At 39.6% G+C, this 18318-nt stretch overlaps 1 protein-coding gene across 10 annotated transcripts in view; it reads left to right on the top strand.

Moving 5' to 3' along the window:
• herc1 (HECT and RLD domain containing E3 ubiquitin protein ligase family member 1) overlaps positions 1-18318 on the top strand; it is a 192752-nt gene that overhangs the window by 101702 nt on the left and 72732 nt on the right. For 6 of the 10 annotated variants that reach the window (XM_061975157.1, XM_061975155.1, XM_061975153.1 and 3 more), the window contains 8 exons: positions 10-180; positions 407-646; positions 972-1055; positions 1137-1696; positions 5656-6301; positions 6463-6724; positions 7035-7245; positions 7677-7843. In XM_061975157.1, coding sequence (XP_061831141.1) covers positions 10-180; positions 407-646; positions 972-1055; positions 1137-1696; positions 5656-6301; positions 6463-6724; positions 7035-7245; positions 7677-7843 — 2341 coding nt within the window. The remainder of the gene's footprint in view (positions 1-9; positions 181-406; positions 647-971; positions 1056-1136; positions 1697-5655; positions 6302-6462; positions 6725-7034; positions 7246-7676; positions 7844-18318) is intronic. The other 4 variants (XM_061975159.1, XM_061975154.1, XM_061975161.1 and 1 more) reach the window with 3 other exon arrangements.

Raw genomic sequence — 18318 nt, 5'->3', positions numbered from 1 at the left:
AATCAATAGGGAGACTCGGAGGACGAGGAGGAGAACCTCCCCGTTCAGGAAGTGTCATTTGACCCTGAGAAGGCTCAGTGTTGTGTAGTGGAAAACGGACAAGGGTTGACCCATGGTAGTGGGGGTAAAGGCTATGGGCTGGCCTCCACTGGTGTCTCCTCTGGGTGCTATCAATGGAAGGTACAATATTGCCTTATTATTATTCCAGCATTATAAAAATCATGCAGTCGCAAAATAACATGATCCCAACTAATAAATTCATGGTCAAGTCAGAAGCTGGAGTTGATACACATCAGAACATAAATAATTGATGTAGATATGTTGTTTTCCATTAATGAAAGAAGAATTTGACTGCTGGTTGACATTTTGGATTTATATTTTCACACATTTTTCCTCCCTACCATAGTTTCACATCGTAAAAGAGAACCGTGGCAATGAGGGAACATGCGTAGGTGTTTCACGATGGCCTGTGCATGACTTCAACCACCGCACCACATCAGACATGTGGTTATACCGCGCATACAGTGGCAACCTCTACCATAATGGAGAACAAACTCTCACACTTACTAGTTTTACCCAGGGAGACTTCATCACTTGTGTTCTGGACATGGAGGCTAGAACCATCTCATTTGGAAAGAATGGAGAGGTGAGATTATGGTGTTTCATTGGTTATCAGCATAAATGTTGATATATCTCTTACATTAAAATCATTTTAAATGGATGTTTGAATAATTAATTGCCTTTTTTACTTGCATAACTGCCATTTTTTGAAAAAAAAACAAAAAACACTTTCAAGCATAAACTATTTATAATGGCCATTAGTACCATTGTCATCCACGTGTTTGTTAAACTGGAAAGTAAGCAATGATACCAAACAATGGCGATGTATTGTATGATTACTTTATTGTTCTGCCATACAAAGGACTCAATGAAACATTTATTTCCTGAACTGCGAATATGTGACTCCACAGGAACCCAAATTAGCCTTTGAGGACGTGGATGCCACAGAACTTTACCCCTGTGTGATGTTCTATAGCAGTAACCCAGGGGAGAAGGTAAGAGGGGGAAAAAAAGAAGTCCTTGAACTATATTCTCTATATTCCTATATTCTCTCATCTTATATTGTTCATTTCCAGGTTAAGATCTGTGACATGCAAATGCGCGGTACACCCCGAGACCTTTTGCCAGGAGACCCAGTTTGCAGCCCAATGGCCACTGTCCTGGCCGAAGCCACCACACAGTTAATCCGAATCTTACACCGCACTGACGACTGGACACATCGTATTAACAAAACCATGATTGAACGTCTTTATAAAATCAAGCCTTGCTTCAGAGAGTCAGCAAGTTCCTCTGGAAGCAGCGGGGGTCAGCGGCTAAAAAAGAGTCGCTCAGTGCAGAGTCGGGAGGAGCATGACACCCATCGGGAAAATCAGGAAGCACCTACGAGAACCGAGGAAGAAAGAGGCCGGCACGGACGACATCATGGCTTAGGCGAGCTATCAGAGCACTTCCTAAGAACACTTTGCACTGAGGTATGGCCAGTCCTGGCTGTAATTGGAGGGGCAGATGCAGGTCTCCGTGTTGGCGGGCGATGTGTTCACAAGCAGACTGGGCGGCATGCAACATTGCTCGGAGTTGTAAAAGAAGGCAGTACTTCAGCCAAGGTCCAATGGGACGAAGCCGAGATCACCATCAGGTACTTTTTTGCAATTTAATGTCTATACTTTGGTGCATATGTGTTATGGATTGCCATAATTGTGTATTCACCATACTGATCATAATCCTTTAATTGGAAATTCACTTTACACTATGCTGCAAATATCAACGTTGCACAGACATGCACGCATGAAAGGAGTGATGTCAGTGAGTGGGTGTGCAAAACACCAACTTCGCCCATCAGCTGGTCTTGATGTTTTTAGGGATTGTATTTGATCAAGCTAGCATTGATACTGTATTGATTATTACGTTTGGCCTTTGCAGTAGCTGCATCGTGACACAGTTGTAGCATAACGGATTTCACTACTTGACATCAAGGTGCAAACAAGAGAACTCATTGTCACAATTTCAAAGTGTGCCGTGCCATTTTTGATGATGAAAAAAGACCTACACCAACATCATAAATTAGAAATGTAGTAAACCAACAATGTAAGGTTGTAGAAATTGTTGTGAGATTAATTGACTATTGTGGGTAAGTCAATATCTCAACTTTGGAAATGACCGTTTTCAGATATAGGACTTATTTTCTGTAACATGACTTTGACATTCTTGAGCATGTTGACATTTGACAACAACCAGAGTTAAGCTATTTTGTTAAAGTTGGCCTGTGCAGTTTCAAAATGTGTCCCCAGTTGACAGACAAGGTCTATTCCTATGACGGCAACGCACGTCAGTTGGGTTTTAGTGTAAGCCGGAACTGATTGATATAATATACCTACATTAACACCTAAGTCACTCACACTGCACACAGAACGCATGAGGACATATAAATATAGTAATTTAAAGATTAATTGCAAGAACTGAATTATACAGTAATAGAAAAAAGTCATTTGTTTCTTTTGTAAAAGTCGTAGTGTTGCCAAACGTTAGATTTTAGGTGTGGAGATGAATGTGTATCAACTCAGCCACATGCTTGTCTTGTTGTTGATGTTGTTGTTACGTACGTGGACTTTCCCTTTAATTATTTGCGTCAACTAAAAACAAGTTATAAAGTATTTGGGTAATTGTTTTATTTTTTGTTAAAATACATAACATTTTGCCTCAAAACAGCAACAATTTAAAGTTGCATTACCGATGCATTTGTATCTTGCATGCATATGTGCCGGTTTGGTGTAGACCAGTGGTCCCCAACCTTTTTGTAGCTGCGGATAAATGCAACGGGTGGCAGTATGGGGTTTTTTGTTTTGTTTTTGACATAAAAAAATACAATCGCTTACGGACTGTATCCCTGCAGACTGTATTGATCTATATTGATATATAATGTAGGAACCAGAAATATTAAAAACAGAAAGAAACAACCCTTTTGTGCGAATGAGTGTGAATGAGTGGGAGTGGGGGAGGGAGATTTTTTGGGTTGGTGCACTAATTGTAAATGTATCTTGTGTTTTTTATGTTGATTTAATAAATTAAAAAATATATATATAATGTGTATATATATATATATATATATATATATATATATATATATATATATATACACAGGTAAAAGCCAGTAAATTAGAATATTTTGAAAAACTTGATTTATTTCAGTAATTGCATTCAAAAGGTGTAACTTGTACATTATATTTATTCATTGCACACAGACTGATGCATTCAAATGTTTATTTCATTTAATTTTGATGATTTGAAGTGGCAACAAATGAAAATCCAAAATTCCGTGTGTCACAAAATTAGAATATTACTTAAGGCTAATACAAAAAAGGGATTTTTAGAAATGTTGGCCAACTGAAAAGTATGAAAATGAAAAATATGAGCATGTACAATACTCAATACTTGGTTGGAGCTCCTTTTGCCTCAATTACTGCGTTAATGCGGCGTGGCATGGAGTCGATGAGTTTCTGGCACTGCTCAGGTGTTATGAGAGCCCAGGTTGCTCTGATAGTGGCCTTCAACTCTTCTGCGTTTTTGGGTCTGGCATTCTGCATCTTCCTTTTCACAATACCCCACAGATTTTCTATGGGGCTAAGGTCAGGGGAGTTGGCGGGCCAATTTAGAACAGAAATACCATGGTCCGTAAACCAGGCACGGGTAGATTTTGCGCTGTGTGCAGGCGCCAAGTCCTGTTGGAACTTGAAATCTCCATCTCCATAGAGCAGGTCAGCAGCAGGAAGCATGAAGTGCTCTAAAACTTGCTGGTAGACGGCTGCGTTGACCCTGGATCTCAGGAAACAGAGTGGACCGACACCAGCAGATGACATGGCACCCCAAACCATCACCCAACCATGCAAATTTTGCATTTCCTTTGGAAATCGAGGTCCCAGAGTCTGGAGGAAGACAGGAGAGGCACAGGATCCACGTTGCCTGAAGTCTAGTGTAAAGTTTCCACCATCAGTGATGGTTTGGGGTGCCATGTCATCTACTGGTGTCGGTCCACTCTGTTTCCTGAGATCCAGGGTCAACGCAGCCGTCTACCAGCAAGTTTTAGAGCACTTCATGCTTCCTGCTGCTGACCTGCTCTATGGAGATGGAGATTTCAAGTTCCAACAGGACTTGGCGCCTGCACACAGCGCAAAATCTACCCGTGCCTGGTTTACGGACCATGGTATTTCTGTTCTAAATTGGCCCGCCAACTCCCCTGACCTTAGCCCCATAGAAAATCTGTGGGGTATTGTGAAAAGGAAGATGCAGAATGCCAGACCCAAAAACGCAGAAGAGTTGAAGGCCACTATCAGAGCAACCTGGGCTCTCATAACACCTGAGCAGTGCCAGAAACTCATCGACTCCATGCCACGCCGCATTAACGCAGTAATTGAGGCAAAAGGAGCTCCAACCAAGTATTGAGTATTGTACATGCTCATATTTTTCATTTTCATACTTTTCAGTTGGCCAACATTTCTAAAAATCCCTTTTTTGTATTAGCCTTAAGTAATATTCTAATTTTGTGACACACGGAATTTTGGATTTTCATTTGTTGCCACTTCAAATCATCAAAATTAAATGAAATAAACATTTGAATGCATCAGTCTGTGTGCAATGAATAAATATAATGTACAAGTTACACCTTTTGAATGCAATTACTGAAATAAATCAAGTTTTTCAAAATATTCTAATTTACTGGCTTTTACCTGTATGTATGTATGTATGTATGTATATATATATATATATATATATATATATATATATATGTATATATATATATATATATATGTTTTTTTGGTTTTTTTTTTTATTTCTTGTGTGGCCCGGTACCAATCGATCCGCGGCCCAGTGGTTGGGGACCACTGGTGTAGACCATTTAATCTTCCCATCCCTGGTCATCACTGTCCATTTTTTGGGAGCCAATCCTTTCTCATAGTCAAAGATAGATCTTTATTCTGGATGATAGTTATAATAATAATAATAATCTATGGGATTGCATCAAAACCACAAAACGTTGTTACATAGAACGACTTGTAATGCTTAATTCAAAATATAGATGAAGAATTGAAAAAAATATATACAGTATTATAGTCGTAAAACCTCTTAGGTTTTACAAAACCTCACATTTCTAGTTTATACTTCTGGATATTGAACATTTTAATTTTGCATATGATGACATCTAAAATTAGTCTTTAAAAAAAACAACTTGTTTTTGATCATCAATCATTAATGGTTGAAATATACACAACCAAACACAAATATGGTTAAGTGAGTAAAACAGCAATACCATTATCAAAAATATGTCTGCAGACCAAAGTTTATTTGAAACACTCTGTTGCTGCTTGCAATCATATGTACTCCACTGTACATGACATTTTCTCTTTGTACCATTTCACCTCATTTTTAACCTAATATTTCTTTGCATGGACAAATCTATCTAGTGAGGCATTTTGTGCTATAACATGTGCATTTTTCCCATCTCATGTCCAGCCTGTTGTGCTGTTTCTCTTCTGCCCTTCCCCTCACTTTGTTTTTCCTTTCCCTTGTCTCTTTTTAATTTTTGACTCACTCCAATTAAAGCTTCCCAACTTTCTGGTCACCTAGTGACACTCCCCTGTACAACCTGGAGCCCTGCGAGCCTGTGACTTTCGACGTGGCAAGTTTCCGTGGCCTCACAGCCTCGCTACTGTTGGATCTCACCTACCTTACAAGCATCCACGAAGAAACGGCTGCTAAGCTCAGTGCACGTCGCCACGACAAGAGGCATCGTAATGCCCACTCGACAGGACACGAAACAACTAATAACGAAGACAAGGTCGACAGTGAAATGTCCAACCACAATGACGCAAGAGAAAATGCTGGCAAAGGATCTGAATCTGTCCCAAATCCCTCAACCTCTGACTTGCGAGTTTCACATAGCCTCGATGAAGTCAAGTCACATGTGGCACCCAACTCAAAGTCAGATGGTGAGATCTCCGCTGTAGTTGGTGGTGGGGTAGGTGGGAATGACATCCTTTTCTTTGTAGCCTCTCACACTCCTGTCGAGGGAAACCGGAAGAAAGGCCATGAGCACGCTTCCCGTAGTCATGAGCCCTACACTTCTTTAAATGCCACCCAAACGGAGATCCACGCAGTGCAGCTCTCCTACCTCTACCTGGGAGCAATGAAGACCCTCAGTGTCCTGCTTAGCTGCAGCAAATATGCTGAGCTGCTGCTTATACCAAAGGTACTGGTCGTGACAAGAATTACATATATTGTAGCATAAAAAACTATTTCACATTGTTCCGTTCCGTTTGAAGTTTTTTTTTTTGGTATTTATAAATCCAGATTGTTATACCATCCTATCCTGGTTTCATACCAGTGATGTTCTGTTATTTCCTTTTGAAGATCCCACCAGAATCCACCGGGCACAATGCTGATCTAAGTGCCAGTGCAAGCACAGCTGCCAACTCTCCAATATGCCAAGAAGAGGTGGAGATGCGGGCCGCTCTTCAATTCCTAATGCGCCATATGGTAAAGCGGGCAGTCTTGCGTTCCCCTATCAAGCGGGCTTTGGGGCTGGCAGACCTGGAGAGGGCCCAGGCCATGATCTACAAGCTAGTAGTAAATGGGCTTCAGGAAGAATCCTGTGGGAGAAAGGGTAAACCCGGTGAGAAAATAACAGTTTTATTTGGATTTGATCAAGGTTTACTTGCTTATGACAGGTATTAGGTAATTTGCAATCCCAGTATTCTAAGTCAATCAATTGCAAGTTATATAGAATAAAAATAACAAGCTAAAATATGCCGCACAGATTCTGTGAGTAATTTGTTTTGTTAAGCAGTATTACGTTAAGTAATGAATTAACAATAAAGTTAACTAAAGACTATTTTCTCTCATTTAAGCTGTAGTTGTTGTTACTAATGTGATGTTGACTTAAAATATTCTCAAAATAACAGGAATGCTTCCACCTGTCTTAGGTGTGAGGAATGAGTCAGAGGGTGAAGGTGATGGTACAGAGGGTGAGCAATTTGTACAGACCCCTGTCACCACAAGCCCTTCTGCCTCCAGCACCACCTCATTCATGAGCTCCTCTCTAGAGGATACCACCACTGCAACCACACCTGTCACTGACACTGAGACCGCCCCTGCATCGGAGTCTCCCGGGGTCATGCCTCTCAGCCTCCTCAGGTAAGGTCATAAGTCGTGCATATTAGTTATTTAACCTTGTGTTATAACAATGCGAGGATATCATCAGGAAGTGATTCCTCAGTACTTAGTTTGGAGACAATCATAATATGGAAATTAACTCTAAAAAATTGTGAGCCTAACTGTGCCTTTAAGCAAAGCATCGGCACCCTTTAACTGCACGGGCTCTTTGTGATTATATTTATATGGCATTAGTAAACTTTGATTTTGGTTAGTACGACTGAACACAGCATTGTCTGATTATAGTTTAACCAAATCAAATAATGTGCATGTGTGCGTAAAGTTAACCAAAACTGCTCTAGTACTAAAGTATTCCAACACCTGAAAAAACGATGATCAAAAATAGTATATTAAACAAATATAAATTATTTTTGTTTGTTAAATTATGATTACGATCTTCTGTACTTGCACAGGCAAATGTTTTGCAGCTATCCAACTACTTCCTTGGTTCCAACTCGGCGAGCTCAAACACCACCGGTGTCATCTCTGCCAACCTCGCCCACAGATGAGGTTGGCCGCAGGCAGAGCCTCACATCTCCTGACTCACAGGGAACCAGACCACAAAACAGAACAGGTACCTGTAAGTATACAATAATGACATGGCTTGACATTCTTGTACTTGTTAAAATATGAAAGTCTGAGGAATCAGGATAATCAAATAGTGCATCTGTATTAACCTTTTATTTAACACTTTATAGCAGGCCCATCCAAAGTGCAGTCAGGGGCCCATGTTCGGCCCACAGATAATTATTTACTGGCCCTTATCATATTCCAAAACATAAAGTTAATTAGTTATTAATATGTATATTTGCTTTGTCGCCTGTCACACAAGATAATAATGTTCTGTTCAGATGTTTAGCATATGTTTGCTACATTGGATTGGTTTTAACATCCCGGCTGAATAAGTTTGGCGGTGCCTGCTTTATAGTTTCTCGGTGTTGAAGCCTGCTATTCAAAGGCCTCGTTGATAGTAACAGTCCGAATGAAATTTTCTCATATTCTTCTTGTAGCCCTCTTATTTCATGAACTCAAACAAAATCTAATTTGGGAAAGACAGATTTCCAAACTACTTGTGAAGGGTTTTGAAATCTGAAAACAATCATATTTTAGAAAAAAATCTCATCATTATCATCATGCTATAATTGAATGTGCTAAAGCAAGTACTTATACACACATTAAAATATTTTCACATAGTTTTTAAAAATAAATAAATCCATAAATAATAGGCACAAAACATACTTTTTTTGGCATACATAACATTATTGTTCTGCACAAAGTTCAAACATAAATACAAGTTTTATGAGTAACAAAGGATAAATTTGCACTTTTTGAATATATATATATATATATATATATATATGTATGTGTGTGTGTGTGTGTGTGTGTATATATATATATATGTATGTGTGTGTGTGTGTGTGTGTGTGTGTGTGTGTGTGTATATATATATATATATATATATATATATATATATATATATATATATATATATATACACATGTATATACACATATATATATACACATATATATGTATATACAGATATATACACATATATATATATATATATGTATATACACACACACATATATGTATGTAAATGTGTGTGTATATACCTGTGTGTGTGTGTGTGTATATATATATATATATATATATATATATATATATATATATATATATATATATATATATATATATATATATATATATATATATATATATATATATATATATATATATATATGTGTGTGTGTGTGTGTGTGTGTGTGTGTGTGTGTATATATATATATATACATACCTGCCAACTACTCCGGTTTTCCCGTAATTAGTACGGTTTTCATCAACCTATTCCGGGTTACGGTTGCAGTGATAAAAAATACGGTTTTTCATTAATTAAAAAAAAAAAAGGGTGAAAACTACGCGAATTGCACCTTGTGCAGACAAGATTTTTCGATCGGACACGGAGGAATTAGCGATGTAAAAGACCACGTTGGGACAAAAAAACACAAGTCTAATGCCGTTGCTAGCGATACAAGTGGAAAACTTTAAACGTTTTTCGTTGCCCAAACAGATTCTTTGGATGTGATAAATGCCGAAGTTTTATTTACGGAGGCAATAATTGAGCATGGACTTCCAATCGCACTGGCTGATCACATGGGACAGTTAAATGTTTGTAATGCAACCTTTAAAAATCATTACGCGGTGATCGCGGTCCCAAAAATAAACTTTTCTTGCATGATAATGTCCAGAAAAACTCACTTTATATTACTATAGAGTCCTTTTAACGAATGAGTTTGATGGTTTATCACAAACCTTAAATGAAAGAAGTCCTTTGTTCTCCTGCACCATCCATGCGCTTTGGCCTTGCTTCGTGTTTGGTGCGCAATCCTGTCGGCTGTATTTCACAGCACGTCTTTGACAACTTGAAGTGGCATAAAACATTTAAAACAAAGGGGTTATAGGAACAACCACTTTCAGTGTTTTATGCCACTTCAAGTTGTCAAAGACGGTATGCTGGTGCCCGACTGCCACAAGTGGAACAAACATTTGAAACAAAGGGGTTATAGGAACAATCACTTTCAGTGTTTTATGCCACTTCAAGTAAACTTATCATAAAGTTACCATATCATTTTTGCAGTATGATCAATCTGATAGAATAAATTTGGATTTTAGCCACAAAAAGGTAATGACACCAATGTTAACTATTGGAATTGTTTAGTACTGTTATACTGTTAAAAGTGTTTGTACTATTTATGCTTTCAAGTCCAAGTTGAAGAAATCTTGTTAAATGTTGACAGCATAACTACCAAAATACAGAAGTATGTCCTTAATATTTTTGCAGTGCTATTTCTGTTGAAAAGTTAAAATGATTACATTAGAGATGTGATGTGCCACTTTTCAAGTGTCTGATGGCTTAAATTAATTTTCATTAATTTTTCATATTTTGAATTCTTTTGAAAGGCTTACAAAAAAACTACATTTGAATTGTAATTCCATGCTATTGACAGGACTATTAATTTTAATGAAGTTAGCTTACCATGTTTACAGTATGATAATTGTGATAGAAATGTGAATTTTAGGCACAGAATATTTTTTTACAATTGAACAAGGCAGTAGATTATACAAGCTTGGACAGAAAGTTAATAATGACACCAATTTTTTTTTTAATGGAATTGTTTAGTACTGTTTTACCATTTGTTTACTGTAAAAAGTGTTTATACTGTTTATACTTTCAATTAACAAATTGAAGTCTTGTGAAAGGTTGACAGGATAACTGGCATTAACTGTCAAAATAATTTCAAACTATTGAAGTTAGCTTACAGAATAAACATGTCAATCAACCCATATGATTTTTGCTGTAATATTTTTGTTTTGAAAAGTCACTGTGACTGATAGAAAAGTGATGGTTTTAGCAACATTTTAACCTGTCTGAATGCTAATAATCATTTTGCGTCGGGGGGCGAAGCCCTGAACCCCCCACCAGGACTTTGTCCTGGACCTACCAGGGCCTGCGGCCCTTGGACCCTGGCTACTAGGTTTTTCTGATTTCAAAAGTTGGCAGGTATGTATATACAGGTAAAAGCCAGTAAATTAGAATATTTTGAAAAACTTGATTTATTTCAGTAATTGCATTCAAAAGGTGTAACTTGTACATTATATTTATTCATTGCACACAGACTGATGCATTCAAATGTTTATTTCATTTAATATTGATGATTTGAAGTGGCAACAAATGAAAATCCAAAATTCCGTGTGTCACAAAATTAGAATATTACTTAAGGCTAATACAAAAAAGGGATTTTTAGAAATGTTGGCCAACTGAAAAGTATGAAAATGAAAAATATGAGCATGTACAATACTCAATACTTGGTTGGAGCTCCGTTTGCCTCAATTACTGCGTTAATGCGGCGTGGCATGGAGTCGATGAGTCTCTGGCACTGCTCGGGTGTTATGAGAGCCCAGGTTGCTCTGATAGTGGCCTTCAACTCTTCTGCGTTTTTGGGTCTGGCATTCTGCATCTTCCTTTTCACAATACCCCACAGATTTTCTATGGGGCTGAGGTCAGGGGAGTTGGCGGGCCAATTTAGAACAGAAATACCATGGTCCGTAAACCAGGCACGGGTAGATTTTGCGCTGTGTGCAGGCGCCAAGTCCTGTTGGAACTTGAAATCTCCATCTCCATAGAGCAGGTCAGCAGCAGGAAGCATGAAGTGCTCTAAAACTTGCTGGTAGACGGCTGCGTTGACCCTGGATCTCAGGAAACAGAGTGGACCGACACCAGCAGATGACATGGCACCCCAAACCATCACTGATGGTGGAAACTTTACACTAGACTTCAGGCAACGTGGATCCTGTGCCTCTCCTGTCTTCCTCCAGACTCTGGGACCTCGATTTCCAAAGGAAATGCAAAATTTGCATGGTTGGGTGATGGTTTGGGGTGCCATGTCATCTGCTGGTGTCGGTCCACTCTGTTTCCTGAGATCCAGGGTCAACGCAGCCGTCTACCAGCAAGTTTTAGAGCACTTCATGCTTCCTGCTGCTGACCTGCTTTATGGAGATGGAGATTTCAAGTTCCAACAGGACTTGGCGCCTGCACACAGCGCAAAATCGATCCGTGCCTGGTTTACGGACCATGGTATTTCTGTTCTAAATTGGCCCGCCAACTCCCCTGACCTTAGCCCCATAGAAAATCTGTGGGGTATTGTGAAAAGGAAGATGCAGAATGCCAGACCCAAAAACGCAGAAGAGTTGAAGGCCACTATCAGAGCAACCTGGGCTCTCATAACACCTGAGCAGTGCCAGAAACTCATCGACTCCATGCCACGCCGCATTAACGCAGTAATTGAGGCAAACGGAGCTCCAACCAAGTATTGAGTATTGTACATGCTCATATTTTTCATTTTCATACTTTTCAGTTGGCCAACATTTCTAAAAATCCCTTTTTTGTATTAGCCTTAAGTAATATTCTAATTTTGTGACACACGGAATTTTGGATTTTCATTTGTTGCCACTTCAAATCATCAAAATTAAATGAAATAAACATTTAAATGCATCAGTCTGTGTGCAATGAATAAATATAATGTACAAGTTACACCTTTTGAATGCAATTACTGAAATAAATCAAGTTTTTCAAAATATTCTAATTTACTGGCTTTTACCTGTATATGTGTGTGTATATTTATATATATACGTATATGTGTGTGTATATTTATATATATACGTATATGTGTGTGTATATTTATATATATACACGTATATGTGTGTGTATATTTATATATATACATATATATATATATATATATATATATATATATATATATATATATATATACACACATATATATATATATATATATATATATATATATATATATATATATATATATATATACAAACCCCGTTTCCATATGAGTTGGGAAATTGTGTTAGATGTAAATATAAACGGAATACAATGATTTGCAAATCATTTTCAACCCATATTCAGTTGAATATGCTACAAAGACAACATATTTGATGTTTAAACTGATAAACATTTTTTTTTGCAAATAATCATTAACTTTAGAATTTGATGCCAGCAACACGTGACAAAGAAGTTGGGAAAGGTGGCAATAAATACTGATAAAGTTGAAGAATGCTCATCAAACACTTATTTGGAACATCCCACAGGTGTGCAGGCTAATTGGGAACAGGTGGGTGCCATGATTGGGTATAAAAACAGCTTCCCAAAAATGCTCAGTCTTTCACAAAAAAAATGATGGGGCAAGGTACACCCCTTTGTCCACAACTGCGTGAGCAAATAGTCAAACAGTTTAAGAACAACGTTTCTCAAAGTGCAATTGCAAGAAATTTAGGGATTTCAACATCTACGGTCCATAATATCATCAAAAGGTTCAGAGAATCTGGAGAAATCACTCCACGTAAGCGACATGGCCGGAAACCAACATTGAATGACCGTGACCTTCAAAAACCGACATCAATCTCTAAAGGATATCACCACATGGGCTCAGGAACACTTCAGAAAACCACTGTCACTAAATACAGACCGTCGCTACATCTGTAAGTGCAAGTTAAAGCTCTACTATGCAAAGCGAAAGCCATTTATCAACAACATCCAGAAACGCCGCCGGCTTCTCTGGGCCCGAGATCATCTAAGATGGACTCATGCAAAGTAGAAAAGTGTTCTGTGGTCTGACGAGTCCACATTTCAAGTTGTTTTTGGAAATATTCGACATCGTGTCATCCGGACCAAAGGGGAAGCAAACCATCCAGACTGTTATCGACGCAAAGTTCAAAAGCCAGCACCTGTGATGGTATGGGGGTGCATTAGTGCCCAAGGCATGGGTAACTTACACATCTGTGAAGGCACCATTAATGCTGAAAGGTACAAACAGGTTTTGGAACAACATATGCTGCCATCTAAGCGCCGTCTTTTTCATGGACGCCCCTGCTTATTTCAGCAAGACAATGCCAAGCCACATTCAGCACGTGTTACAGCAGCGTGGCTTCGTAAAAAAAGAGTGCGGGTACTTTCCTGACCCGCTTACAGTCCAGACCTGTCTCCCATCGAAAATGTGTGGCGCATTATGAAGCGTAAAATACGACAGCGGAGACCCCGGACTGTTGAACGACTGAAGCTCTACATAAAACCAGAATGGGAAATAATTCCACTTTCAAAGCTTCAACAATTAGTTTCCTCAGTTCCCAATCGTTTATTGAGTGTTGTTAAAAGAAAAGGTGATGTAACACAGTGGTGAACATGCCCTTTCCCAACTACTTTGGCACGTGTTGCAGCCATGAAATTCTAAGTTAATTATTATTTGCAAAAAAAAAAATAAGTTTATGAGTTTGAACATCAAATATGTTGTCTTTCTAGTGCATTCAACTGAATATGGGTTGAAAAGGATTTGCAAATCATTGTATTCCGTTTATATTTACATCTAACACAATTTCCCAACTCATATGGAAACGTGGTTTATATATATATATATATATATATATATATGTATATGTATATTAGGGGTGGGGGGAGAATCGATTCGTATTCGAATCGCGATTCTTACGTTGGGTTCGATTCTCATTTAAAAAAAATTGATTTATTTTTTATTTTTTTAATTAAAAAAAAAAATAATAATAATAATCAATCCAACAAAACAATACACAGCAATACCATAACAATGCAATCCAATTCCAAAACCAAACCCGACCCAGCAACACTCAGAACTGCAATGAACAGAGCAATTGAGAGGAGACACAAACACGACACAGAACAAACCAAAAGTAGTGAAACAAAAATTAATGTTATCAACAACAGTATCATTAGTTACAATTTCAACATAGCAGTGATTAAAAATCCCTCATTGACATTATCATTAGACATTTGTAAAAAAAAAAAAAAAAAAAAAAAAGAACAATAGTGTCACAGTGGCTTACACTTGCATCACATCTCATAAGCTTGACAACACGCTGTGTCCAATATTTTCACAGAGATAAAATAAGTCATATTTTTGGTTCATTTAATAGTTAAAACAAATTTTCATTATTGCAATCAGTTGATAAAACATTGTCCTTTACAATTATAAAAGCTTTTTACAAAAATCTACTACTCTGCTTGCATGTCAGCAGACTGGGGTAGATCCTACTGAAATCCTATGTATTGAATGAATAGAGAATCGTTTTGAATCGGGAAAAAATCGTTTTTGAATCGAGAATCATGTTGAATTGAAAAAAAAAATCGATTTTGAATCGAATCGTGACCCCAAGAATCGATATTGAATCGAATCGTGGGACACCCAAAGATTCACAGCCCTAATTTGTGTGTGTGTTTGTGTGTGTTAGAGATGCGCGGATAGGCAATTTATTTCATCCGCAACCGCGTCAGAAAGTCGTCAACCATCCGCCATCCACCCGATGTAACGTTTGATCAGAACTGCACCCGCCCGCCATCCGCCCGATCTAATATAGATGATGCAAGGCATTAGTGAGCCTGCCAACTACTCCGGTTTTCCCGTAATTCGTACGGTTTTCATCAACCTATTCCGGGTTTTTCATTAATTTAAAAAAAAAAAAAAAGGGTGAAAACTACGCGAATTGCACCTTGTGCAGACAAGATTTTTCGATCGAACACGGAGGAATTAGCGATGTAAAAGACCACGTTGGGACAAAAAAACACAAGTCTAATGCTGTTGCTAGCGATACAAGTGGAAAACTTTCAACGTTTTTCGTCGCCCAAACAGATTCTTTGGATGTGATAAATGCCGAAGTTTTATTTACGGAGGCAATAATTGAGCATGGATTTCCAATCGCACTGGCTGATCACATGGGACAGTTAAATGTTTGTAATACAACCTTTAAAAATCATTACGCGGTGATCGCGGTCCCAAAAATAAACTTTTCTTGCATGATAATGTCCAGAAAAACTCGCTTTATATTACTATAGAGTCCTTTTAACGAATGAGTTTGATGGTTTATCACAAACCTTAAATGAAAGAAGTCCTTTGTTCTCCTGCACCATGGCCTTGCTTCGTGTTTGGTGCGCAAGCTTTATAACCTCACTGAGGTTATAAAGCTTTTGCCTGTTAAAGAAAGGAGACTGATCCAATGCAGCACAGACTTTCGCGTGCCACGCTGTCACGACCCAGACGCACACCAGTGCGCAATCATATGGGAGCCGCGCTGAGCGCACCTCCAAGGGCGTCTCGCTGCCGGCGACGGCCGGGTATATGGGCCCGACGCTCCAGCGCCATCCATTTTCAGGGCTAGTTGATTCGGCAGGTGGGTTGTTACACACTCCTTAGCGGGTTCCGACTTCCATGGCCACCGTCCTGCTCTCTATATCAACCAGGGTGAGCCCCACCCCTTTCGTGAGCGCACTGCGCGCGGAGTGACCCCTGTTACGCGCCCCCGGCAACAGGGGTGGCGGGCAGGTAAGCTGCGCGGGCGGAGCGCGCGGAGTGACCCCTGTTACGAGCCCCCGGCCACGGGGGTGGCGGGCAGGTAAGCTGCTTACCTGCTGCGCGTGACGCCGGCCGCGGCGAAGGCGGACGAGGCGGGGTGTCGGTGCGGTGGGCGCGGTAGTGACCCTGGACGTGCGTCGGGCCCTTCTCGCGGATCGCCTCAGCTACGGCTCCCGGTGGGGCCCTCTCGGGGGAAGGGGCCTCGGTCCCGGACCCCGGCGAGGCGTCCCTTCTCCGCTCCGTAAAAGTGTCCATCTCTTTTCTTTTTTTTTCTTCTGTTGTGGCATATGCAGCAGGTGCCTGCTCGTTTTTCGTATGTGGGTAACAACATTTAACTATGTATATATATTTCCGAATTGGTTTAACTGCCACCCGCAAAAAAAATAAAAAATAAAAAAAATAAAAATATATCTAATTAATCCACCCCACCCGACCCGCGCGCGGATAAAATCTTATTTTTTTTAATTTCATCCGCCCGATCCGCGGATAATCCGCGGACTCCGCGGTTGTGTCCGCAAACCGCGCATTTCTAGTATGTGTGTGTGTGTGTGTATATGTATGTATATATACATATATATATATATATATATATGTATAATCTCCTGTGCTAATAATACTAACTTTAATTCTCTTGTAACTTTACAACAACTTTTGTCTCAGTATTGATCCCTGTGGTACACCACAGGATATATTTAGTGTTGTAGTTTCACATCAATCAATCAATCAATCAATCAATCAATCAATCAATGTTTATTTATATAGCCCTAAATCACAAGTGTCTCAAAGGGCTGCACAAGCCACAACGACATCCGCGGTACAGAGCCCACATAAGGGCAAGGAAAAACTCACAACCCCAATGGGACGTCGATGTGAATGACTATGAGAAACCTTGGAGAGGACCGCATATGTGGGTGACCCCCCCCTCTAGGGGAGACCGGATGCAATGAACGTCGAGTGGGTCTGACATAATATTGTGAAAGTCCAGTCCATAGTAGATCTAACATAATAGCGAGAGTCCAGTCCATAGTGGGGCCAGCAGGAGACCATCTCAAGCGGAGACGAGTCAGTAGCGCAGAGATGTCCCCAACCGATGCACAGGCGAGCGGTCCACCCCGGGTCCCCACTCTGGACAGCCAGCACTTCATCCATGGCCACCGGACCTGTGTGTCCCCCCTCCACAAGGGAGAGGGGTGCAGAGGAGAAAAGAAAAGAAACGGCAGATCAACTGGTCTAAAAAGGGGGTCTATTTAAAGGCTAGAGTATACAAATGAGTTTTAAGATGGGACTTAAATGCTTCTACTGAGGTAGCATCTCTAACTGTTACCGGGAGGGCATTCCATAGTACTGGAGCCTGAATAGAAAACGCTCTATGGCCCACAGACTTTTTTTGGGCTCTGGGAATCACTAATAAGCCGAAGTTCTTTGAACGCAGATTTCTTGCCGGGACATATGGTACAATACAATCGGCAAGATAGGCTGGAGCTAGACCGTGTAGTATTTTATACGTAAGTAGTAAAACCTTAAAGTCACATCTTAAGTGCACAGGAAGCCAGTGCAGGTGAGCCAGTATAGGCGTAATATGATCAAACTTTCTTGTTGTCAAAAGTCTAGCAGCCGCATTTTGTACCAACTGTAATCTTTTAATGCTAGACATAGGGAGACTCGAAAATAACACGTTACAGTAATCGAGACGTAACGAACGCATGAATATTGATCTCAGCGTCGCTAGTGGACAAAATGGAACGAATTTTAGTGATATTACGGCGATGAAAGAAGGCCGTTTTAGTAACACTCTTAATGTGTGACTCAAACGAGAGAGTTGGGTCGAAGATAATACCCAGATTCTTTACCGAGTTGCCTTGTGTAATTGTTTGGTTGTCAAATGTTAAGGTGGTATTATTAAATAGATGTCGGTGTCTAGCAGGACCGATAATCAGCATTTCCGTTTTCTTGACGTTGAGTTCCAAAACGTTAGCGGACATCCATTGTTTAATTTCATTAAGACACGTCTCCAGCTGACTACAATCCGACGTGTTGGTCAGCTTTAGGGGCATGTAGAGTTGGGTGTCATCAGCATAACAGTGAAAGCTAACACGGTATT

The sequence above is a fragment of the Nerophis lumbriciformis genome, linkage group LG15 (genome assembly GCF_033978685.3).
Source record: "Nerophis lumbriciformis linkage group LG15, RoL_Nlum_v2.1, whole genome shotgun sequence".
Classification (NCBI taxonomy): domain Eukaryota; kingdom Metazoa; phylum Chordata; class Actinopteri; order Syngnathiformes; family Syngnathidae; genus Nerophis; species Nerophis lumbriciformis.
The sequence above is the reverse complement of the archived record's forward strand: the minus strand, read 5'-3'. Positions and strand labels throughout refer to the sequence as shown.